At 48.8% G+C, this 26,341-nt stretch overlaps 1 protein-coding gene across 1 annotated transcript; it reads left to right on the top strand.

The window, feature by feature from the left end:
- The first annotated feature begins 309 nt into the window (after positions 1-309).
- On the top strand, positions 310-26,341 carry LOC131207619 (zinc finger protein rotund). Its single transcript, XM_058200240.1, has 5 exons — positions 310-903; positions 2,147-2,719; positions 10,044-10,130; positions 10,397-10,720; positions 24,824-26,341. Exons 1-5 carry the CDS (start codon positions 310-312, stop codon positions 26,216-26,218), a joined length of 2,973 nt encoding a protein of 990 aa, XP_058056223.1. The 3' UTR covers positions 26,219-26,341.

Genomic DNA, 26,341 nt, shown 5'->3' with positions numbered 1-26,341 from the left:
GAAAAGTTTTCCGAAAGTTTCCACCACCAGCCAGGAGTAGCCGGAAAAGTGAAAGTCGCCGCGAGTTTCCTTTCGTTCGGTGCGTTAGCCTACGGCCTACGGCCCCGACCGAGTGTCCTTCGGGGGGGGATGCATCCTTGAGGGGTGGGTGGCGCTATCTAAAACGGGGCCAAAGTTGTGGGCGCCAAAGTGGCAGTGAATTAATTGAATGAGCGCGCATGAGTGAGTCCCAGCAGTGAGCCCCGCGTGAGGTGAGCCGAGTGAGTGAACTCGTGGCGATCGTTTCATAGGATTCCCTTGCGGCCTCCGATGACACCGTCGAAGCTGCGCATCAAGGACGATCTCTTCAGTCGCCTGACACCCTTCCAAGCGGACCACCGATGCGGCTCTTCATTTTTTCACGATCACGGTGATCACGGGGAGCAGCATCGATACGATGGCGGTGGTCCCGTGTCAGATGTCCGACCCGTGCCGAAAGAGTACTCCTCCGACGGGGACGAGACGCACGAGCCGCGTGAAATCGGCCCCGCGAAATCGCCGTTCCTATTTCCGGCCCACTTCTACAAGAACCTGTTTGCCGCGTCGGCGTCACTGCTGAAGAAGCGACAACACACGGCGACGGTTTCACCGGATGGCGATGTCGGTGGGGATGGCAGCGACGGGGGTGCCAGTGAGGTCGAGGAGAAGGCGGAAGATCTGTCCAGCAGCCAGCCAGTGGACGCGGCCGGTCCCGAGGTGGCGCACTTTTCCCGCCACGTACTATTCGCTGCGTCTCCATCACCGACCTACCACCACCAGCAACCTGTCGGCCCTTTGGCGGCCTTTGCCAAGGACCAGAAACCCGCCCTGCCGGCGATGCCCGGCCGAAAACTCGACGTCAAACACAGTGAACAGTTGCTGGAGGTCAGTTTGCCTGTGTGCGGAGTGACACATACACCAGACTGGTCAATAAGTTTTGTGGTTCGATAAGGAGAGCACAATACACTTTATTATTCAGTGCGGTCTCCCGTTAGTGCGCTTTTTCCAACGAGATTCCAATTTATGAGCTCCATCCCTGAAGTCTGGAAGGGCTTCAAAATACGCTTTCGCAGCCGTTATGACGTCATCATTTGATGAATAGGGCTTTCCACGCCAGATTTTTATTTATGTCTGGAAGCAGATGGAAGTTGATATGGGCCAAATCTGATGAATACGGGGGATGCTCCAACAATTCGAACTTAAATTCACGGACTTTTGCTATTATCACGGCTCATTGGCCTTATGAAAAAAGATTTTTTTCTTCTGTAAACCGTGTCAATTTTCACATTTTTTTCCTTCTGTTATTCTGAAAGATTACAATATTATTCAGAATTTATCGTTTTACCAGTTTGCAAGTAATCCACAAACAACATTTCTTTCGCGTCCCAAAAAACTGATGCTAACACCTTCTTGGCCAATTCCTGGACACGGACCCGTTTCGAAACCGAAGAAACAAATTTAAAACACTCTTTAGCCTCTTGTTTTCACTCAGGATCATCACCCAAGTCTCATCGATAGTCGACGTACAAAATTCTACTTAATCCTTTCGAAAACGCTCCAAATATTGCCAAGAAAGTTGCATTCGATTATTTCAGTCAAAAATTTCCTTACACTGCTCAATAAGACTCCTAGGCCTTATATTAAATCTCTTTTAGTCATTTCACGCTTTTCCAATACGATGTCCCGTATTTTTTCTATGTATGTCTGTGGACTTCTTCGACGTGGATCGTCTTGAAGACTTGTACGACCACATTGGAATTTAACAACTCATCTTTCCACTGTATCAATTGAAGGCGAAGAATCCTTGTATATTTTCAGCATTCGTTTATAAATTTCCTATGCTATTAAAACTTTCACAATTAAAAATTCGATCACTGCACAATATTTGATTTTTTCCGTTGTAAAAAAATACTGTGACACGTCGATACTAAATGGCTTGTAAACAAAGAATGGATTTACAGATTGAAAGGAAAGCGCATAAATAATGGAAAAACCCAGTATATGACAATTCCGGCTCTGGTGCCTGCGTTCCATCATGTTGCTCGATCGTGGGCCTTTAGTCACTTCCCCCCGCTTCGTTTGCCCGGTTTACTAATGTCATTTTCCTTTGGCTTTCTCTCGATCACAGAAAACGTCGAACGCCTTCCCGTGGCTGTCGGAGACGACCAACAACAACGACTACACGAAAAGCAATAACAACCACCACCACGGCACCGGGTCGCACCTCCACCATCCGCACCACCCGCACCACCACCACCACCATCACCACCACCCGCACCTGTCGCACCCGCACGCCCAGGGCGGGGGCTCGGGAAGCCAGTCGAGCCTGACGGCGGCCGCCAGCAGCGTGGCCATCGCCGCGGCCGCCGCCGCCAACTGTCGGCACGCGCACCCGGAGGACACCAAGTGTCGCTCGGTGAACTGCGGGGCCGCCCAACCACCGTCCCCGTCCATCGCTCCCGGGCTGGCCGGCCCGGAAGGGGCCACTCCCGACTCCGGCAGCACGACGGTGGCCGCCACCGCGGCCATCCCGAACTTCAACCAGATGCCGGTCCCAGGCACGGTGCAAGGCCAGAACCCGACCCAGGGCCTCGTGCACTGGATGAGCGCGGTGATGGCCGAGCACATGACCTCCAACCCGCACCACGACCCGACGGCGGCCGCCGTTGGAATGCACTACATGTGGAATGGACCGGTCGAGGTGAGTACAGCGGACGGCTACGGTTTCAAGGAACGCTCCGGACTAGACTCTCCTGACGAACGAAAACACTCTTCAATCAATTAATTCAATTCTTCAATACTAGGCACCAAATGTCTACTAAAACTGGTTTTTTAACGAACGGTTTGCTATTGGAAAAATTGGGTCTTAAACTTGATCAGGATCTTAGACCTGTCATTAAAAGTTACCGAGCAAAATCGCCTAGAACGATGAGTTCATGAACGTAGTTGGAACTAGTAACTACTTTTTTGATGAAACTACTGGCTGCTACTGCTAATGGGTGGGTCATTAAAGGTGGACGTATCGGGCAACGGAAATCTTTCAGCTGTACTTTCAAAATAACTTCTCAATCATCACCACTAAATGGAACAAAAGGGAATGTTAAATAAAAAGGGTTAAAAATCCACTTGTTGGATTAATGCTACCGAAAACCCTTAATTAATATAACAGCAACACCTCTTTACGACCAAAACGTTAGTGGTCGGCGTGAAAGTCGCGAGGATATGATCATCGGGCCGCAGTTTTTTGAAGACGATGTCAAAGCTACGACTACCATCAATGATGAGTGATATCGGGCCATGATAACGGATTTTGCCATTTTTATGTGCAAATGGCATGAACTGGTTGTAACACCTTTCAGCTCTCAAAGCAATCAATTTATTGCGACCTTTGTTCCCTGGACCAGAGTTCCGCACCAGACTTTTGCTTTGCACGATTATTCGAAATCCAAGGTATACGCTAACAAGCCAAGGACTTGCTAGTTGCTCTCAAGACCAACAATTGACAAGAAGTGGCCGCCATATCCACCGAAAAATTGGCCAAATAGGTGGAGAACGACGAAAACAGGGCTCATTTTGTTATCAAGGGCGGAAATGGCTATTGCGCAATATAATTTTTTAAAGTTATTATAGCAAATCTGCATGGACCAAAATCAAAGATTTTTCACAACAACAAAAACACAATTTTCTTAATGTTTTTTTAAAGAAACAAAAGCTTTCACTTGAGTTAATTCTTATTCGAAGGTCCTCGTTTAGTATTTTCTCTGTTCAGGGTTAGTAGGGCTTAGTATTTTCTCTTATATGTTCGTTGGACCTAGTGAGTTAGGTCCAGGATATTTTTGTACCGTTGTTCAAAATCAAGCCTGCGTGCAGAACTTATACTGCTCAAACAGCAGTCAAATTCCGCGTTCTGGAAAAATATTTCCTGTACATCAACCGGTGAACGGATGTTCGTAGCGCAGCAAACGCACCATCAATGTCAATATTCAGATCCGAGCTACGAGCTACGAGCCCACCTCAGAGTCAAAAAGAAAGACCAGGCCAGAATAAATCATGGGCCAGCGAAATACACAGAGCGTTTCCTTTTTCTCGTATTGGTCTCCCAGCGCCGTGGGAGAAAGGTCACGGTGAGCGGGCGAAGGCTCCGGCTCCGATTCTGGAAGGAAAAACCACCCCGGACGGGCGCAACAAAGAACATTACAAAGAGAAAAACATATGCACCGCCGTGTTGTCGAGGAGTGGCGTTTCGCTCGCTCTCTCTCTCTCGCCTTGTTTTCCCGTACCGGCCATTTTTACCACAAACAAGCTTTTTCTTTTACATTTCTTTTGCTTTTGGCAGCGAGAGCGAAATTCGAGATGAATCGCTATCCTAACCGACTGCTTCTTGGGGCTGGTCAGGAATGTTATTCATCGCCGAGGCCGCTTCGAGCTCCCGGTTCTGCTTGTGCTGCGGCCGCCTTTAAGGACGTTGGCATGCGGCGATGCGAATACAAAATGTTAGGAAAAGGTTTATTAGCACATGTGGACAGTCCAAATGGGGAATACAAAATTCGCATAAGTTCCGAAGAAAGCTTACAATGGCTCACAAGTTTTTGGTAGTCGGAGAACCAATGTGCGTTCATAAAACACCATGCGTCTCCATTTGTGAGAAAAAATATGAAACGACTGATACCTAAACCTACGATAAGTGCCAAACCTACACCAACAGCAAGTGGCTTCGTCCGCAAACACGTTTGGCTGTGACACACACTGTGCCCGAGCGGACACATTTCGCTCTACATTTTCCGTGAATCCACCAGGCGCCAGTGAAACCGTGCAAACGAACTTTGTCGTTGCTTTTGGTGTTGCGTTTCACTTGCGCTCTCTTCTAGCGCATCGCCGGGCTGGCTGTGTAACCGAATACGTATGCCCGGTTTGTTGAAGGTACGAACGAGTGTTCGATACATCACGCAAGTAATGAAGAAAAATTCTATTCCATCTCTTCCACTTCACACGATCTCTGTTACTCCTTACCGAACATTGGGAAACAATAACACGCTAAAAGTGATGGGGAATAGAGCAGTGAAACGAGTACTGGAAGCGAAACATACCTTCCCGAACGGCCCCGATTCATGCTCTGTCCTGTGTGTCACCAACACTAGCGAACACAAGCACTTCTGTAACGGCACACTCGTGTGTGCGTAATAGTGCAGAATACATTTGCGCCAAAATTGCCACTACTCACACTTGAAACTAGCAGCCAAATGGGTAGCCGATACTCGCAACTTGACTCCGTAGGTATTGCGATGCATCGACATGCGGCTTTCGAGTTAGAATCGAATTTAGAAAATTTGCATCTCGATGCTTTCTTTAAAGTATCTTTATTGATTGAGTGCTGTGCTTATTACGCACTTGGGTTTGTAGTATCGGTTTATTGTTAGATAAAGTAAAAGTTATGTTAACTCTGCTGTTTGGTCCGCATTTTTGACAAAACGTTTATCACTATTCTACACCTCACTATCACTATATCACACTCAAACGTAAAACATATTTACTACAATGATTTAATAATGAAATTGTTTACCAAAGTATGGGTAAAATTGAAATGAGCCTAAACAAGCACTACGAGTGGAATATCCAAACATGAGCATGTCCATTTTTTGTGAAGCCGAAACATAACATTTGTGTTACCGATTGTGCTCTAGATGATTGTTACACGTGTCGTAAAATAATTCAACATTCATGTGTTGACACGTTTGATTGATGAAGCACTACATTTTGCCCACAAAACGTGTCCTCTACATTTCTGTTGACTCAAGCTCTCACCAGGCAAACTTCAAGCGGATATGCTTGTTACGTGCAACGATTTCTGGTTACGAAAATTACAAGTATGTAACGCAATCAACGTTTTATAATAAAATATTGTGAAGCTACTTGTTGTGGCTTGTTTGTATAAATAGGGATAGTAAAATTAGATATAGCTAGAATCAGGTATATCAGTTGTAAAGGATTTAACTTTTTTTTTAATCTAATGGAAAGAATTTTGAATTATAATGTTAAAGTATTAACACATTATTTAACATAATAATGTCAGATAATCGACCTTTATTATACTTCAATCAGACTATAGGTTAATTAGACAAACTCAAATGCAATAGTTTTCATGCTTTGTGAGTGATTTCAATTATTTTGAAAGTGTGGCAATTGCTTTAGACCAGTTTGGTATTTTGGATTAACGCCTCGACGTTAAACAATGAACCTATTAGACGACGGCAGTATTGGTATTGATGGAGCGAAAGTTTCTTTTGAAGGTCCTTTCAGCTAGTTTGATTTTTATGCTGCAACAGCAAAGCAAAAAATATGTCCATTTACTCATGTCCACTACGACGATCGCAGGTGTACGTGTAACACACGCGAACGTGCGTCCTGTGATGGTATGCGAAGGTAATGGTGGCCCTGCAGCAGGAAGCCTTTGCGCTTGGTGTCAATTTTTGGTCGGCCGCGAGCTCTCGGCGGCCGATTTGGCGTTTGATTCCAAAATTTGCGCACCTAATGATTTATGGCTTTTGCCAGGATTCATTACCTTTTTCGGAGCGAGCGAGCCACACCACAGCAGTGGACGGTTGGGTTCGTGAAAATTCGTGAAACCAACGCGACGCGCCGAACCGCCAAAGCAACTCGATCCGCGTGTAACAAAGAAGAAAAATTAGCTTCCATTTTTCATGATTAAATTCAAATATTTGCAATCGGCAGACGCCGAGGGACGCCATTGTTTGCCTACGACTAACGACATAACTTCAAGCTCTGGACACTGATGCTGACCGTTGGCGAGATTGTTTGGCAAATTCGCCTAAGCTAAATGGAGTTATCTTTTTCAAGTATAATGAGGGATTTGGCGTTTCCAAGGCTTGCATCAAATTCACAATATTCAATAGTTTTCAACGTATTTAAGCAAATGGAATTCAAATAAAAACCCCAAGTCTTTCACTCAGTTCAATCTCGCAATATCGTTTGTATCCATTGGTTCGCAGTTTAAAAAATGCAGGTGAGAAATTGTGAACCGACACAGCTGCAGAACCAACTGCGCAGAGCTTTTCGTTTTGGAATCTATTGTCAGAAGTGAACCGATCGTAATAACGTTTCGAAACGTCAAGTCCAACAAGGAAAAGTTCTGTTGAGCAGGCTAATTTTACTTTGGCTTCGTGCGCTGTGGGTATCTGGAGTTGTTGTCAATGAAGTTCCTGTCCATGCTTGGTGCATTATTTATGCGAAGGGACGTAGGTTGAAGCATTCTCGCGTACGCATTCAGATCTCGGTTTCTACTTAATTAACTATAGCCATTCGAACAGAACACCTTCGACGGACGGCTGGTACGTAAAACTGGAAGCGTCTAAGGAAGGTCGGCCTTCGGAGTGATTCAAGCGTGATGTAAAACTATTCGGACGAAACTCAGTTTGTGGGTTCCACTAGGTTAAGGAAACGTCGAACCTGAGGGTTTCCGTCGTTAACGGAAACATCACGACTTATTTACATTTACAATTTGAGTTGAAGACTCATCACTTTGGAAATACATAAGTAATTTTGTAATATTTCCCCATTTTCTGCAAACGTATAGCGTCCCATTTCGTCAAAAATGTTACTAAATGTTTATTAAATTTCCAAAGTGAAGTTTGATGTTTTAAAAGTCAAATAATGGGTAGTTAAAAATCCAAACACTTGAAGGATCACCCTGTAATACTTTTCTTCGAAACTATTGCATTTTGACCTTGAGCCCAGCTGAGCCGTCGAAATTTTCCAAATCTTGCCCTGCCTTGTTTGTTTGCATATTGTCGCTTTGTGTAATTCGCATTAAACTCGACTCAAGTCGATACTTGAAACGTTGCATTGAAGTGCAATCTTGCGAAGTCCATATGCAAACTCCGATGTAATTTAGGGCGCGTTGTTTAATTTTCGATAATTTCGTTAATCGATAATTGTGGAATCCCGCCAACCGTTTCCTTTGTATTTATGAGAAGAAGCTACAAAACGGACACTCGTCCGTTGGCGTTCATATTTCTTCGCCCAAGACCAATCAAGGATAACCACATGCGGTTCATGTCGGTGGCCAATCTCAAGCCCTGATCACCATCTTATCCACTAGTTTTCATTCCCGCTCCCCAGACCAGTTTCGTTTGGCTCGTAGCAAAAAAAATCTAATTAAAACTACGAATTTCGACCGTCAGCCTCGCGCGTTAATTCCTCTTCAAAACACGCGCTGATTGCGTTGCCCCGCGGGAGTCGCCGGTTTCCGGTTCCACGGCCACAGCATAGGCCTCAGCATCAAAAGCATAAAATCCCGGGACCCGGCGCCAGAGAAAAGTAAATCATTTAATGTACATTTGGCCAGCGTGCGCGCATATTCGCCAATGAGGCCGGCGCGCGCGTGTTCCGCCAAATGTATTTTCGGGTGTCGTAGTTGGCCGCTGGCCTCCCAACCTGCCTTCTGGACTCACACACACACAAGAGCTACTGAGGCACGTCCACGCACGTCACATGGGTGCGGGTTTTTCTCATTTTCGACCACCCGGTTGTGTTGCCGATGCCGATGATGATGATGATGATGGCGATCGCCTCGCCCTGTACGGGGTTTTTTTTTTTCCTAGCTTCCATTCCTATTTTCCAATTTAACTGCACGGCGTGTTGCCCTTCCGATGGCAAGCACGGGCCGCATCCCTGTGCAGCTTGCACGGGGACGCACTTTGCCCGAAACCCGAGTTTCTTTTTTTTTCGGTGTGCGAGTCCTTTCCGCAAAAGTTCGGCGCAAAGAGCAACGCCAGCAACGGCGGACGGTGTGGGGAGATGAGGGAGCAGAGTGAGTGAAGAGCGATGTGAGCTGCGAAAAAATAAAATCCTTGCCCGGGACGGGACGGGACGCGGACTCGGGCGCGAGCGGTATCACTCAGCGGCAGATCCTTTCTATCGTTACCATAGATTCATCAACACGTTTCAAACTTTCACGGCCCTACGCCGGAGAAAAATTCAGAGCACCCTGTCCGCCTGTCACCCACCCCCGTGGGGGTGACGGGGGTTGGGGAAAGTCGGTGGCCGCGCGGGGAGAGGATGTCGGGAACGGGGTGTCGGGTTCGGGCGAGCTGGCGCTTCGTTTGCTATCCAATGTCCAGCACGCAGCCTTCGGGGGTTTCCGGCGTCCGGCAACAGTCTGTACGGCCGCGCGTCGATATGATGCTTCTTCAGCCGACACCGAGAGAGAGAGAGAGAGAGAGAGAGAGAGAGAGAAAGAGCCAAGTCCGTGCCCGGGAGAGAAAGAGCGAGAGAGTGAAAGAGGATCCTTTCGGGCACCCGCTGGCATGCCTTGGCCGGTTTAATTTGCACCCCACGACGGCACGAGGGCGCGGTGGCCCGATGTGAGGCCCCCCGACCACCCAAAGCGCGCCCTCTACCGCCCAGTGGGGTTGGAAAAACTGTCAGGGAAAACCCTGCAGCCGCGCGGACCTCGAACGCCGGGCGAACAGAAAAAATTCAATTAAAAAATAACTTTGATATAAAAATTTTCCACCCTTGAGCTAATTTTTTCCAGTATTTTAAATAATTTTTCCGCCCACTTCCACCCACTCCGCGGCCTCCCCACCCACCCACGGTGGCGGTGGATACGTTTTTTCGCCACGGAAATATCTCGTGCGCCGGCACTCCGGGTTTCTTGCTCGTCCGCCGAGACGCTTGAAAAGGATCATTTAACTACCCCTTCGTGGTCGGGTGCGGCGTCATCGTCGTCGCCCTTCGTTTGGTCGTCTTCACTTGAAGCGTGTCAGCTTTCGGGGACGGCGTTTGCAAGGCTCTTCGCGTCGCGGCCAGCAGCCTCTACAAGTGTTCTATTTAATTAGCCGCACGTTCTATGGTCGCTCCCCCAAACGGGTTTCGATTTGGTTCGAAATTTGACTCAAAAAACTCTCTCTTGCCAACGGCGTAAGAGTTGCGTAAGAAGGCTCACCGGACGGTCGTTTAATAAACTTTTCCTCTCTCTTCCCGTCCGCTCTCCGGCGCCCTGGCAGCAATGTGGACAACACACGAAGGACATGGACTCGTACGGGGGGTGGCCGACCCCCAGAAACCACATGTCCATGAAGCAAGGATACGAGGTAGCGTCCGTTGCACGTCCCGCGAGAGACCGTTGCTGTGTTTATCACTTCGCTTCGCTTCATTCAGCCTTACTTTTGTTTCGTTTCGGTTTTGTTTTTTCTTCTTCAACTCGTCTTTTGTGCACATTACAATCGTCCATTGTTTTCGTTCAGTTAGTTTCGTATTATTTTGATTCATTTCATTTTCATGAAGTTCTGCTCCTGCTTGCCTCATAACTATCTGCGGTGACGTTTACTGAGTGAGCGTTTGCTTGTTTCCCGAATAGGCCAAAATGAATCCCGTGGATCATCATCATCACCACCATCACCATCACCACAACAACCTGCAAAAGAGCCACATGATCGACGATGGCCGGCTGCTCGATCATCACACGATGCAGGCGGGTGCGGCTCAGATGAGCCAACTGTACGGTGCCCGGGGGTCGTCGAGCAGCAACTCGCCGGGAGGCCACGGACATGGTCATGGAGCAAGCAACCCCGCCGCTGCCCTGCTGGTCGTCCCGCAGCCGATCAACGCCACCAAGATCGGGGCCACCACCGGGTTGCCCAACGGGACGGGCCGGAAGTATCAGTGCAAAATGTGTCCTCAGGTATGTTCGATCGTCCTTCCTTGCGTCAGCGTGCCGTGATGTACAAGAAGAGCTATGTTAAACCTGATAAACAAACGTATTCAACCCTGAAAGGAAAGAGGGCTTATAGAGGGCCTCAGGTGTGGGCTTCATACATATCCTATTCCTGAAAAGTGTATCCCTAAAACGCTCCGTAATAGGCTTCTAACCAAGAACTCCCACTTCGCATCGACATGTTTTGAAGAGAGAAATTTGTGAAGTGCCTGAGCCAATTCTGGGAGTTTCCTTCATATACTGAAAATTCCCACGGCATCCAGGCGATCTCAGGACCTCTCCTACTCTCTGGCCAAAGAAGGAGTAGCTGCTCTGTAGAGCCGTCATCGTCTGGCCAAATGATCGTCTGGAAAACACAACTGGAATGATAAAATGCCTTATTCAAACAGAACCAACGTGTCCATACAGCTGAGCACTGCAATCGTTAAAGACCACTTTTGCATATTGTGGTTAAGGTTCAGCCTCAGTGCTTAGATCAATTACTTCATCCATTGTTTGGGACGTTAGTGCCGTTTTTGGGTTGATGTTGCTTATAATAAACTACACCAAGCTGATCCCAATACACAACACTAGTCTTAGACCATGTCCGTTGAACACGAAACGTTCGGTTGCGTTGAAAAAGACCTTCTGCCGCATAAGGGTTTATGTCTTTTAGCCTTGGTATAAGTAGTAATCGGTTTCCAGTACACGGTTTGACGTAATAAATTCTTAGCTAATTTAGATGCATTATCTTTACCATTTGTGGTCAAAAGTCATTAGTACATTCAATCGCTTTACGCTTATTCAAAGTATTCACCTGACTTAGCAACGTGCGACTTCTAGCTATTCGAGATACTAGAGAGATCGCTCCGTGGGTACCTTTTATAGTTAACAGTTGAGATAGGAGTCGACACTAAGAATGTGTTGAAGGTTATTCCTAAAAAGCACTTTTCGATCCGTTTGGAAAATTGGAACAACTGTAAACATAGCTTGTCTAGGATAGGGATTATTTTAGTGTTGCTGACACAGATTTAGAAAAAGAAACAACGTTTTTTTTGTGTTTTTAGGGGATTTAGGGAATGTTTTTCTTCAAACTATTATGTAACAAATCATTAAACTGTCTCTCTTATTACATCTCCATGATTACTTGTACTGCTAGTGGGTTTGCTTACTTGTTTCTTGCCTTTGTGCCAATGACGGACCAATAGAACCGCTCCGTGCACAACGGAACGCACAATAGTATCTCCATCCCAATCGCGCCGAAGGGGGCATAGTAGAAGCGCTGTTTCTGCAGTTGACGGTCCCACAGCTTAAGTGTCCGGCTAGCAAGGGACTCCGGGAAAAAAGAAACTCATTATCAACTAATTACAAACACTCAATCAAGCTAATGAAAGGAAACGAAATATGGAGTCCACTCGCCAACATCTTACTTCCAAAGCCGCCCAAAGCGTGTCCCGTCCCTGTCCGGCGCCAGCCGGAGGCCACTCATTTCATCTCGCTCCCTTCACTGCGCGGCCACGCCGTGTGATCCGTCTCCCAATTTGACTACTTTTCTTTTTCAATTTTCCCGCAGTTTTGTGTTGCTCTTCCCATTCTTTTTTTCCTTCGCTGGAGTTGCTTGCACTCCAATTTCTCCGCGGAATTGTTTTAAAGACCTCTTCTCCGAACCGTCCCCTTTCAGGCGCGTGTTTCTTTTTTCCGCAAGGATGTGCCCTCCAAAAAACAGCGGCACCACCGGGACCCTTTCTTTATTTGATCCAAGTTGATGGAAGTGTTTCAGCGGGCCGGCATTATACATTCCCAATAGGGACGCGAAAAATTGGGAACCAGAAGCAGAGGGGAGCCGTTTCTTTTTCAACTTCGCGAGTGCAAGAAAAATCAACTTCGAAAGTCCGCGCACTCAGCGCAACCAACAACCTCTCAACTCTTTTCTCCCTCGCCTTTGCTGCGGCATAACCGACCAGGTCCAGGGAGCTTTCGATAAAAAAATAATTAAACCTCCAAAATTCGGTTTACCTTTTTCGCTCCTGTACTTGGTCCTGGTCCGACCAGGACACGTGTTTCAATCTTCGCGAAGGACAGCAACAAAGTGTGAGCGCAAACGATGGTGCTCTACTGAACGAACGTTGATGATTTTAACAACGTTCTTATATTGATTGGTCGCTTTGTTACTGCAGACGATTCATTTACTTTTCAAAGTTTTACATTGAAAATGTCTTAATCAATCCCCTTCAAACTAAGTCTTCAGTAGGTCAAAGATATCGAAAACAACTGACACGTACGTAATCGATGTCTGTAAATATTTATTCATTTTTATAAGATGCGTCAGCTATCGACTACTTGAACCACTGTCTTGGAATGAGTAATTTTAGTACGTAGCATTACTTCCCAACAAATACGGGGCTAAATATCATCTGAGCACCTCCTTCTTCAGCATGAGGAGATTCACGCTACGTCTACTACTAAATACGTCTTTGATAGTGTCGAGACGAGCACCACAAATACTTCCTGCTGTTGTTCGTAGGGTTGCTGATGGCACTCTAAATTTTGTCTAGTTTTTGTTTGTTTGAGGACCTAGATTGTTCGAGGCTTACTCAATCGTCATGTAAACCAGACCTACATCAAAGAGCCTTCGACCTATAATGTCAATGCCATCAGCATAGGCCAGGATATCGTTGGACTTCAACTAGGTGCTTGCTGAGATCTCCATTCCAGAGTCCCGAGTGGCTCGCTCCAGCGTGATGTTGAAGAGCTATCTTCTTGTTGGTATCAAAGACGTTAGTGGGGCTTGGGCTTTCCATCCACCTTCATCTGGCTTGTGGTCATGGTTATTCCAACAAGTCTGATAATTTTGGCTGGTATTTCGACACTTGTCGTGGTCTGCGGCTTTGAAATCAATGAGGAGGTGGTTAGTGAACTTACGAAAATCAATTGTGGATCTGCCACATGGCGAAAAGCTGATCAGTGTTAGACTTTCCTCTTCGACCTGCTGCCTGATAGTTATCAACTAGATCGCCAACTATGGAACTAGTCGTTTCTTGCAGAACGAAGAAATAGATCTTGTAGGCGGTATACCCCTATAATTCCTACGTAATAGACTAATAGACTAGCAATTTTGCAGTTCAGACACTGATTTTCAAGTGCCAGGCAATGGATTTCTCATTTTAAGCCGTTCGTGGAGTAATTCCATGAAGAAAGTTATCGATGCTTTTACGTAGCCGCCACTATATTTTATATGTTTTAAACAGCATTTTGCATAATTTCATCCAATACACGGCATAGAAACCAAAACGTTCTTTGCCTCTTTTGAGGCTTGAAGGTACACTCAATATGTCGCACAGTTTGTCTAATTAGAAAATTTAATATAACGGGTTTGCATGGGCATGGTTTATATCGCTTCGAATGCCGCTTCATTAAACGGAGAATCGACTCATAACATAAAACTGAACAACTGAACACACTTACGGTTGATATAGGAAAAAGGTGGCTTAGCTGATGTAGTGGCAAAATAGTTCAACACTCCGGACACTCCGTTTGTTCTCCGAACGTCCACTGGAAACTTTTCCGTTGCCACAGTTGCCGCTATTCAAACACAGCGCTAGAACAGTGTCCGACGGCGGCGGCGTAACACAAAGTGTGACAACTTGCCTAACGACGCCGGAAGTTCATCCACTCATCCAGGAGAGTAGAGGAGCGATGCCAAAACGGGGTTCAATTATTTTGCAATGACGGGGCCAAACTTTCCCATTCATTAAGCGTCGGTAGTTTTCACTCTCAGCATTTGCGTCAAACGCTCTAGCGAAAAAAGAAAAACGGGAACCAACGGGTTGTCCACCGGAGAACCAGCTGGTAACGCTGGTAACGCTGGTAACGCTAGTAATCTAAATGGGCAACGTTCTCACAATGCTAGCGGGGGACTCCGTACAGATTTGATGTAATTCTTTGTGGATCCGCTTCCCGGTTTCACTCGCCCATTGTTTCGCCTCCATGACGTTGCGCTGTTGCAATGTATTGGCAGCCATTGCCGTTGGCCGTCGTCAAAAAGTCATTCCCATTGCCGGCGGTTTTCGCCATTTGGGCTATCGGAATTCTTTCGCCGTCGTTCCCATGGTGTGTATGTGGCTTCATACTGCTTACTGCTTCACCACACCTACCTACGCCCTTGTGCTGCGGCCCTTTCTTTGTTTCACCGAAATTCGGCAGCACTCTGACGCTTCGCCGAAAATTGATCGAACTTGCAACAGACGCACCACGGACAAACACCGGGGGCCACCAAAGCCCGTGTTCCTAAGCCTTTTTTTCTTGTTTTGGGCCTTATTTTCCGTGCGCGTCATACGAGTCGGCATTCTCGGGTTGCGCCATCGGAACGCCGAAACTACGCCGATGGTTCTATCATTTAATCAACTTCCCCGGTTCGGCTTCCCGCCCGGGCTTCCCGGATCGGCTGGCCCTTCCAATACCCCTAGCAGCACACACACTTCTGCTGCTGGTCAGGGTCGGGGGATGCGTAGAAGGATTCGTTTGTCGCTGTGGATGCGTTTCGGGTCCGATGCTTCATCGCTCCAGCTGCCGCTATTCGCATGTCGATGATGCTACTCTCATGATAATCATGCCCACACGATGATGATGATGATGATGGCCAACCGCGGGCCAACCTCGCCGACGCCGACGACGTTGTTTTTTGTTCGCCATTCGTCCGAAAGACATGAAGAATTCGATTCGTCTCCCAAATTCCGTTCCACATAACCGAGCCCCGGCTTGTTCCTGTCCTGTGCCAGGTATTTGGTCCCAATCAAGTTGATGGTCCGAGCGGTCACGGATTTGATTCAAAACGCCCCAGTCCTGTGCCCGAGTTATGCTTTTTAATAAATGGAATCAGTGTCCACAGACCCCGTCAGTTCGTCCGCCAGTTAGGTCCGGCGTCTGAACTGAGTTGTTTTGTTCGGAACACCTGTCATTTGAGCGTCGCCTGTAAACAGAGGTGGTTGACAAACCGATGGCCCCGACTTCTGAGATGCTTGCACCGTCCAAATCCAAGCTGTCAAAACACGCGATTGGACGCGTTAATCATAGGCCAGGCTCAATTGATGCTCCCTCTGGGGGTTGCGTTCTCCAGACTCCATAGGGCTCCCCTTAGTCCGCCTCAGAGATCGGACAAACGGACGAAGACGAAGCACACGAAATGAACACATTCAACCTCGCCGGAAGTGGCAGTGGCCCCTCCGCCTCGGACTGCGGTCCCCGGTACTGCAGGATGCAGTAAATGACGGAATGAGATCCCCACCAGCCAGCCGGCCACGCGCCAAGGTCTGGGAAAAGATGGAACGAAACACGCACACACACGCCGCGCAGGAAACGCATCCATCGGAGCACCGCATCAAAACCCCCCCTTTCCCCCACCCCACACCCCCGGAGGACGTGTCGGTGTTGGTGCAGGTTCAGTCCACCCACCCGCGGGATCCCCGGGTCGGGTTCCGAAGGAGTGTGTTTTTCTTTTTATCTTGCACCAATTTTTTCGCCCTCGTGTCCTTGCTCGGCGGCGACCGCGCGCCGTCGTGGTGGTGTGCGTGACCGAACCGGTTTTGTTTTCCTTTTCATTGCTTCCTTCGGTCCTGCTCTCCCACCCCGCGCACACTACGCACTCGCGTCCAGGACCCCCCACCCTACCCCCCACCCCATCTAATGCCGTTTTAAAAATCGCACACGCACACTAGTGGCCGAAAAAAAATCGGCCCTCCCCTCCGGGGGCTGACCGGAAGCGCGTCCTGCTGCGCGGCGCTATGTACGCTAATGTTCCTTCAATTCGCTCCATTCCATTGTTGGCCCGCCGGGGTCCGGAGTCCGGTCCTAGTCCTCGTCCTAGTATCGTTCGGCCAGTCCCCCCCCCCCCCTTGCTTCACCACCCTTCCCGCAGTAAAAAAATGGGATGCTGCCATCGGTCTCCCCCCAAGGTCCCCTCTCGAAAGGGGATCCTCAAAAAGAAAACCCAAAACAATCCTTGCCGACCTAGAAAGAGAGAGAGAGAGAATGCTGCACGTGTGCGCGAAAGAGAACACACACAGAGCCAGCGGTGGGAGCGAGAGAGAGAGCGAGAGGAGCCATTTTTAAATTTGACTCTGCGTAACGCTCGCGGTGGAAAAAATCTACGCGCAAAGCTGGGGAAAAAATGTGCCTTCCGTCTCGCTCACTCGCATTTTTTCCGATTCAGTTCCGCGCTTTCCCCCCCCCCCTCCCTCCCACTCTATGAGGCCTGTGTTTGTGTGTTTGTGGCTGTGTAAGAGCACGCGGACCGGACCGGCCACCGTCGCCAGGACTCACGGAACCCGATAAGGACGACTAGGACGACGACGGCACCGACGACGGTCCTACAGCTGGCTGGCTGGCTGGCGTGGTAGTGTGTGCAAGGACGCCGTACCGCGCACACACCCAGCAGGCAGACACCAGACACATAGAGCCACTTGAAGAGACCGCCTCGGCCTCGGCCTCGGCCTGGGTCGGCTCGGCCCTGGCCAAATGCAACACATGCAAAATCAGGATTTTTTCCACTCCGTCCACCCCTTTTTCCGGTTGGGTGGGGGGTGGGTCGGGAGGGCGCATTTTTTCTTGTTCGATTTTCCCGTTTTCCCCCGCCGACGGCCGACGGATGCGGAGCGCGCGCGGCGCGAGATCCGTGCCCTCCGCGTGCAATTTTTTCTCCTCGTCCCCTTGCTTCGCCTACTCCGACCTCGTACCCCCTCCCCCTTGCCCACGCATTCGTTTCGTCGTGTTCTTCGTCTTGCTTTTTTTAATCTGCGCCCATTACGTTCGGCCGCGGCGTCGCTGGCGGAAAAGTATTGCGTCTGACTGGTCTGACAGGAGTCTGTTTGACAGGATACAGTATGGAAATGATACACTTTCGTTCAAAAACTCAAAGGGTTTTTTAAGTAAGAGGATGAAAAAATCAGGTAACTTTCAGGTACTAGTGTGGTCCACATTGGATGGATAAATTTGAATGTTAAATTGAGTTGTTAAATTTTCACATACTTCAAGGTTCATACCAATATTAATAATTAACAATAATTAATACCATTGGTAATTGGTCACACGCCCTTTATGATCTTGAGAACGATGTGGATAGCCTAAAACCTGCTAATTATGGCTTGTGGATTGCTGCACTATCCTGTTATATCCTGCCCTGTACAATCGTAACCAATAAGATTTTTTCATTAATGACTGACTTTTTAATGTTCATTTTAGACCTCGTATAGCCAAAAATTCCAACTTCTCGTATTGACCGTTGAGTCGTAGCATCAATTATTTGTATTGTATTTATCGAATATTTTTGGGGGATTAAAAACGGATTGTTATGGTCAATGTACGTTCATCAATTCTGGTTGGTGTTGATTTCTTACGCCCATCAGCTTAAATATGACGAACACGACCTTCGTCTTCATAACCCATGATTATTTGACCGATGTCTGTCCCTCTTTTTTCGAATGGTTTTGTATCATTGGTTGTTGAATTTGTAATAGAAAAAGGTTCGTTGTAAAGAAGAGATCCGGGTGATGGATTCTATGCAGTGGTGGTCGACGATCGATGGGCGAACTTATGGAGTAAAAGACCCCTCTTCTTGCTACGCCCCACTGACAGTTTCGGGTCTCTCTGATTGACCGGGCAGCCTTTGAAAGAACACATAGAGTGTTTTTCCTACACGGTATGATCGTTGGGAGAGCATCGGGCCTTACCAGGGTAGGGGGACACAGAGAGTCCGAGACAAAACAAAACAGAGTTCGAGAGCTAAGTCCCTTCGACTGTCCTTTTATTGGGGATCCTTTATTTATACTGTTCTCTTGGGGTACTCATTATCTTGCACACATTACCACAATGGTACTCAGGGTTTTGGCGATTAATGCAACACAATGCTACAATGCTACATTAAATTGATTGAATTTTATTTATTTTTTATTATTACATGGTAACGAGCCATGTATTGGATTGGTTTGTGAAGTGAGATCTGCTGGAGCCTGCCGTTACAGATCGAAGCAGGAGCTCAGAACCGGACTCAAAGCACTTTCGAGTGAAAGCGAAGATCGCCTTAATGTCTTGCTTGTTGGAGTCGATCAATCTATTAATCTCCGAAAGTAACGGCTAAGGGAAGACAGTTCCGACGCGTTCACTCCACTCACAGCGCCAGACACTAGGTGGATTCGTTCGCTGGTGTTCCGGATTTCGGTATCGCTTTCTTCGTTCGTACTTTTTCCTGCTCCTCCCAGTGCTGGCCCGAAACAACCCTTACGCGGAGGCTTCCCACCCGGACCACCCCCTCCTCCCCCTCAGTCCCACACACCCAGCGCACTCGGGCAAATGCGTTTTATCCACACCAGTACACTGGCAGAGATCGTGTCATCGTCTCGTCGGGTCGGGGTGGTCAGCAGCTCCGGGAGGGTTAAAAATTTGCACACCACGTTTTTTCCGTTTTTTTTTTGTACTTCCCTCTCTTCGGCCCCTCCTTGGCCTCCTTGGCCGCCGCCTCCGCCGTCCCGCCACCGGGCGAACTCTCGCGCGCGCCTTTTCGTCCTGCTCTGGCCACAAACGCCCAATCGTATCATCATCATCATCACAGGTCCACCTTCCGTTGCCACCTGTCTGTTGCCCGGTCCACTTGCTCCCCCGCCCTCGGCCCCTCCTCCCCACGCGCTTCTTTCTTCTCGTGCCGTGCCGGCCTTCGGGTTCCGCTTTCCGGTGGCGGAAAAGCCACAACACCACCCGGGGCCCGGAGAGCCCGGAGGTGTCGTCCGGGTTCGGCCGGTTTCGGCCGCTCCTCGGCAGCCGGACTGCGGTTGGTGGGCCCCGGATGGGGGGTTCCGTCCAGATTCTCAAACACGCGCTGGCCGCCCCGCGTGCTTCGGACGCAAAAAATTCAGTCGAGTTTTTACATTCTAATGAGTAACAGCACATAAAAATCTCGCGTGCGTTTTTCGTGCACCACTCGCATCTCGCGCGGCGTCCACCGTCCACGTCGGGTTTCCGGGAGACCGCGCGACAAAAATCCGGGCCCCAAGAACGGGCCGCGCGCGTGTTGCGATTGTTTCGCGCCCCGCCGGCCGCGCCAGACGAGAAGCGGAGAGAGCGTGTAACAAACGTTTTATTATTTGTGCGGCCGTTTCCTTTTTTTTTTTTCTTTGTTGTGCGAACGACATTTTCCGCGGCCACCTGCCACCACCCGCCAGGCGGGTGGGGACACGGCGCGGGGAAACCGTTCAATCAGCACCAGCAGCAGTAGCGTCGAAGTTCCGATTGACACCGACTCCGACTCCGATTGCGAACGGCGAAAGGACGAAACAGGACGCGCGAAGTGGCGCGCGGTGACAAAAACAAACGCCACAAAAAGTGGTTCGCGTCTCGCTGGTGCGCTCAAAACCAATATAGCTAAAGATGCAACAAAAAGCCAATCGGTGAGGTGAACCGCGCGCAAGACATTCCGCGTGTTGCATTCCGGCACGCCGCAGCCACCGCCGCCGCCAGCAGGATCTCGATCCGCCGGCGGATACATGCACACAAACACAACGTGGCACCGACACCGACTCCCGGAGAGCCGGAGACGGAGAACTAAAATAAAAAAAGGCAGAACCAGAGATCGACGATGAAAAACCCAAACAAACATCGTCGACCGAAATGTCATCGAACGCGAAAGTAGAAGCCGCCGTTGTCTCTTATGCCTAGCGATCGCAACCCCGCCGGGCCAGGATTCAACCAGGGTTTCAGTCAACCTTTCCCTCCTGGCAGCGGCGGAGGGAACGGTTGGTCTCCGGAGCTCATGGACTCTCGGGAGTCCGGCGCTGAGCAGGTTCCGGTGTCTTCCGGTTCCGGTTTTGTTTTTGTTTTATTCCCGTTTGTGTGTGACCCGCGTGAAGTGATAACAGTAACCCGATCAAAAACCTGTGTGGATAACATGTGGTGACGTCTAGAATTCCGGGGATGTTGAATTCCAGTTAATCAGTTGTACCGCCAGCGTCTTATGGCCCACGTGGTCATCGTCGACAAAAGGAGTGTACTCATGAGGAAGCGAGCTTCCGATCAAGCCCTTGACCAGTGAAGTGAGATGAATCTGTTTTCGGGTCAAGTGTTATTAGGTCTGCAAATTAATTCGTGCGATTTTACAATGGATGGCATTACTCACTAAATGTCACAATTTTATTTTAAAGAAATATGTATCTGACAGCTACTGTCATTACGCATCTAACGCAGTATAGATTGTTTGGTCAAAGTGTACACAACACCTTTGTTACGCATCTGAAAATGTCGAGTTTTGTTCCTGATAAAGTGTTTTTGTGAGGATTACTTATTCATTTAAGCTTGCACGGCAGAAACACGGCAGATCTTGTACCGAATCGTTACTGGTTATGAAAACAGGAGTTATTGCAAGAATCGTGAACGCCAAAAGCCTTGGATGCAACCTGGAGAATCAGTTTCAACACAACCAAAGCGCGAAATATTCACTTTGCAACGGTTATGCTGTACATATGGTGGGACATGAACGGTGTGGTGAACTGTGAGCTTTTAAAACCTTATGATATTATTGATGGACAATCCCATCGGCAAGAAATGATGCGTTTGAAGCCAGCTTTGTCCAAAAAACGGACCGGAATGGGGCAGCAGACATGATAAGCTGATTTTTCAACATGACGACGCGCGACTCCAGATCGCAAAACCGGTCAAAACCTATCTCGAAAATGTCGGATGGAAACTGTTAACCCCCGGGGTATTCACCAGATGTTGCTCTTGTGGGCTAATGTTTGTTCCGTTACTTTCATTAAGGTAGTCATACGTTTTGTTGTTGTAGTTAGGCCACAAATGTCGAATAAAAACCGCACCAATTAGTTTGCAGAACTAATACTTTGCGGTTTCCACAGGTCAGCAAATGTGTTCATGTTTGCGTCTGATCTGTTCCGACTTCCTGTTTCTATTATCCTAGTAGTTGAGTGAGTTCCGTCGGTATTCTGACCATTTCACAGTTCTCCTGGTGGCCCTAGGGTTTTAGGTAGAAACGATAAAATGGCGCGAGTTTAGGGGGAAAGGTTCCGATTTGTTGAAAATCCACTCCATGGAGGCGCATGGTGGCCCTCAACTCAACCTCCTGAGTATCTTTACAGTTTACCCTTTTCACTAGTGTTCCTCCCCGCGGTGAGTCAGTTGTTAGTGAGTGAAACAGTTTCAGAAACCTTGGGTTGTGTTTCAGTAACACCAAGAAACGGATCGTTCGCCAAGCGTTAGCGTTAGCGTTTCAAGCTGGAGGGACGCATTGTGGAGTACTCCCGACCGGGAGGCGGCCTAGACTATCACAACTCGCCCCTGATCGGGGAAATAGCGGCCTCGGGCGATTGCAATCAGTTCCACCGGTCGATCGACCAGCTGCGATCGCTCAACGAACGTGGCGTGCTGTCGGCGGCTCCAAACACCCAGCTCACCGTTACGTTTACGCCGATTCACTCCAATGGCACCAATCCGGCCATGCTGGACTACAGTCAGCAACAGCAACAGCAGCAGCAACAGCAGCAACAAGTGCAGCAAGTGCAGCATCAACAGCACCCACAGCTGGCACAGCACCATCACCAGCCGCAGCAGCAGCAGCAGAATCAAAAGCCCTTCCTAACCAACGGGCTGGTGTCGCACCACGAACGGCTGGACTTTCCACTCAAGCCGGGCCACCCTCTGGGAAGTGTTGGGGCCGCTCCTGGCAACAACATTTCGCTCGCCGTCAATGGGTTGCTGGTGGGCAGCAATGGAGTGCCACTGATTGGTGATCGACTCAACAACAACCACCTGACGGCCAACGGTGGCAACCATCACGCGCCCAACGTTAACCCATCGATGACCAGCACTGGCCCGGGGCCTCAGCGTGGAAATGGAAGTACCCCGAGTATCCCGCGGCCTACCGGTGCCAGTGGAAGTAACGTTTCCAATCCCCCGGCCGGCATAAACGGTGTCACCGGTTCGGGTGGCCAACCGGCGGCGACGGTGGCCTCGGTCGCCGGCGGAGATCACATCGATTTAGAGCTTAAACATTTCATCGTCCAAAAGAAGGAACTCGACACTTCGTGTCCACCATCGCCCAACCTGCTTATGAACCCCCAGCAGCATCAGCAACAACAGCCACTAATCGAAGATTCGGACGACTTACTCGATACGAAAGACCCGAAGGTAAGCCGTAACGTTGGCGATTCTCTTCGTGGGATCTGCGTTCACAGTGTTTCCGTGACCACATTTTGCCAACATAAAAATGTCCGGGTTTCAAATTACACGCGTCCCGTGCGATTTGGAGTTGATGACAGCGACACAAAATTGCGCTTCCGTTGCGCTGTGGGTCCTGGCTGGGCATGTCCTACGCTGAACATGTTGTGCAAAATTTACCACCAAACGCACTCATCGCGCCTACAAGCCTGGCGGGGGCCACTCACATGTTCAAGGCCCCGTAAAATCACACATTTTTAAGGACCTTTATCAGGACTCATTGCTTCTTGCGCCGTGTACGGGGATGGGAGTAATGTGTGAGGGTTTTCAAGCGACCAGTTCTAGGGCCATTTCGTTTACTTATCCGGACGCTTTAATTGCGTAGATTAGCTGCACAACGCTCAAGGATATTTCCGCAGGGATTAGAAAGGAATCCGAGTGTGGTTCGAATCAACGATCATTTGGCCGTTTGCGTTAATTAATCTAAGTGTTAATGATTCCGTATTTAAATTATAATTTTGAATAACTGTTTTACATCCTCGTACGATAAAAATGAACAAAATTCACCACTTCACCCCAGGTTTGGGCCGAAAGAACATTACTGTATTACAATGGTCTCTTCACTGTACTAGTTTGTTTCCATCATATATTTGCGATCTTTGAATGACCGTACTTTACAAAACTATTTCTCCATCATTATTTGAAGTACTTAACACGACACCTGCAACCGGATACTATTTTAAAGTTCAAAATTGGCTTCAACAGTACATCAAAAATTCAATCAAGTTGTAGCCGCTGCTGAATAAGTATTTCTGTTAAGCAATTTTGGTATTATTTTGATGTTAATGTTTAATTTTTATTTTATTTAATTTAATATTAATAAGCAAAACTTGGTCTTCAATATTATCAATCGAAACCCGCACACATCTACTTCCTTCCTACTTCCGTTACTTTCAGTATATTGTTGCACTATTTTATATTTATTTTTTATTCTGTGAGTGGGTTGTATTATTCAATATAATTTATTCATATTTTGTGTTTCCACTTAATGCGTTAAAAGTTGAGTGTTGGTAATACTTTAAACTTTTGATATGAAAACATCTAACTAACGAACGTACTGATCCTGTCCGATGTTTGAGACGACGACCCAACCTGGAACTCAGAATTGACGCACGGTCGTCTCTCCCCGGACATAATGACCCTTTACTAGCTCTTTATCCCTTGATCAATGTCGTGATGCTTTTGCTTTCATGTCTTCTTGGTAAATGTTTCGCCCATGTTATTGTCTTCCTTGTTTTCCGGAAAATATCCGTTACCAGCTTCGCTTTTACGTTTCGTCAGTTGTGATTAGTTTTAGTTATAAGTGCTAAGTTGCCCGTTGACTGTTTTCTTTTGCAAATAAATAAATAAATTTCGAAAACACTGCGCCGATCAAAGGCAAATTTAGTAAATGTATAAATGATTCTTACATTCGTGGGAATGCATTTGCATTATAATTCAATGCATTAGGTTTATTTTTTATCTCGCTACCAGGTGAATACTATTGCTAGTGTTTGGAAGAAATGCGGTTCTCCACGACTATTTCTAAAGGTTCTATTTATTCGACTTGATCGACAAACGGCCGCTCCGTCTCAGTTGAACTCCTATACATTAAACCAAAATTCCTTACATTCTGTGAAAACTTTCCACCATTGCAGGGGGTGTTCAATGGGGTTACTAAATGTTTGCCTGTAGTCAGTGTTAATTCCAAAAGGTCGTGAAATTTTACATTCTACTGCGCACTCATTACTACATGGTTCTTGTACGCACGGCACCTGATAGACAATCTGTATAGTTCCGTGTAGCTCGTTCTAATCGGCATCCGCTTTTTTCCCGCTTTAGATATTCACGTCGAAAGCTGACTTGCAGCTCCACACCCAAATTCATATGCGAGAAGCCAAACCCTACAAATGTTCGCAGTGCAATAAGGCGTTCGCCAACTCGAGCTATCTGTCGCAGCACACGCGCATCCATCTCGGTATTAAGCCGTACCGGTGCGAGATTTGCCAGCGCAAGTTCACGCAGCTGTCGCACCTGCAGCAGCACATCCGGACGCACACCGGCGACAAGCCGTACAAGTGCCGCCACTCGGGCTGTCTCAAGGCGTTCTCGCAGCTCTCCAACCTCCAGTCGCACTCGCGGTGCCATCAGACCGACAAACCGTTCAAGTGCAACTCGTGCTACAAGTGCTTCTCGGACGAACCGTCGCTGCTGGAGCACATCCCGAAGCACAAGGAGTCGAAGCACCTGAAGACACACATCTGCCAGTACTGCGGCAAGTCGTACACGCAGGAAACCTACCTGTCCAAGCACATGCAGAAGCACGCGGAGCGGACGGACAAGCGGCCACCGATCGGGACGCGCAGCAGCAGCAGTAACGCCAACAACGGGGGCACCGTCAACGTCAGTGCTGCGACTCCCGGCAGCTCCTCGGGCGCCAGTAGCAGCAGCAGCAACAGCAGTCACGCCTCCAACGCCCAACCGTCGGCCGTGGCAGCGGTGGCGGCAGCGGCAATGGGTGCGGAGAGCGCATACTGGCCAAAGGTCAGTCCGGACTCGGCGGCCGCCACCATCAACGAGGTGATAAGCCAGCAGCAGAACAATCATCACGACTTCAGTCTCACGCCGAACGGAAGCCAAACCAGTGGCAGCACCGCGAGTGCCGTTGCCGGCAATCAGACCACCGACCACCAGCCAGGATCTCACCATGCGCGGGACGATGCCGTAGAGGATCTGGTCGGGGCCAGTGCGGTGCGTGGTCCGAACGATGCTGGCGCCCCGAACGCATCCAACGGCAACTCTAACACCGGCAACCAGCAGCAGCAGCAACCGCAGTCCGGTCAGCAGCACAACGGAGGTCCGCTGAACGGGGGCAACCTGGCGATGCCACCGTCCTCGACCCCGATGTCGGTCAGCTACGACACGAGCAGCATAGCGAAGGCCGCGCCCAACTCGGCCTTCACGCCGATCAACGCGATTCCGCCGCATCTCGGGGGTCTGCAGCACCACCACCACCAGCTGGCCGCGTCCCAGCGGCCGTCATACCTGTACGACGCCATCAACTTCCAGAACCAGAAGGCGGTGGCCATGAACCAGAGCCCGTCGAATGCGTTCCCGAACCAGCTGATCTCGCTGCATCAGATCCGCAACTACGCGCATCAACCGGCGGGCGGCCTGATGGCCGGGGAACACCTGCTCGGCGTCACCGTTGGCCCGGGTGGCAAGGATAAGGGCTAGTACGGCGACCTGCCACCCGCCAGTCTTGGCTGTTGTCCACCGGGTTCGGACTGGCTTGTGTGAGAGGATCGAGGGTGATGCACCTGCTCGGAAGTTACAGCCAAAGTTCTGATCTGAGAAACT

The sequence above is a fragment of the Anopheles bellator genome, chromosome 2 (genome assembly GCF_943735745.2).
Source record: "Anopheles bellator chromosome 2, idAnoBellAS_SP24_06.2, whole genome shotgun sequence".
NCBI lineage: Eukaryota > Metazoa > Arthropoda > Insecta > Diptera > Culicidae > Anopheles > Anopheles bellator.
This window is presented reverse-complemented; position numbering and strand designations above follow the sequence as displayed.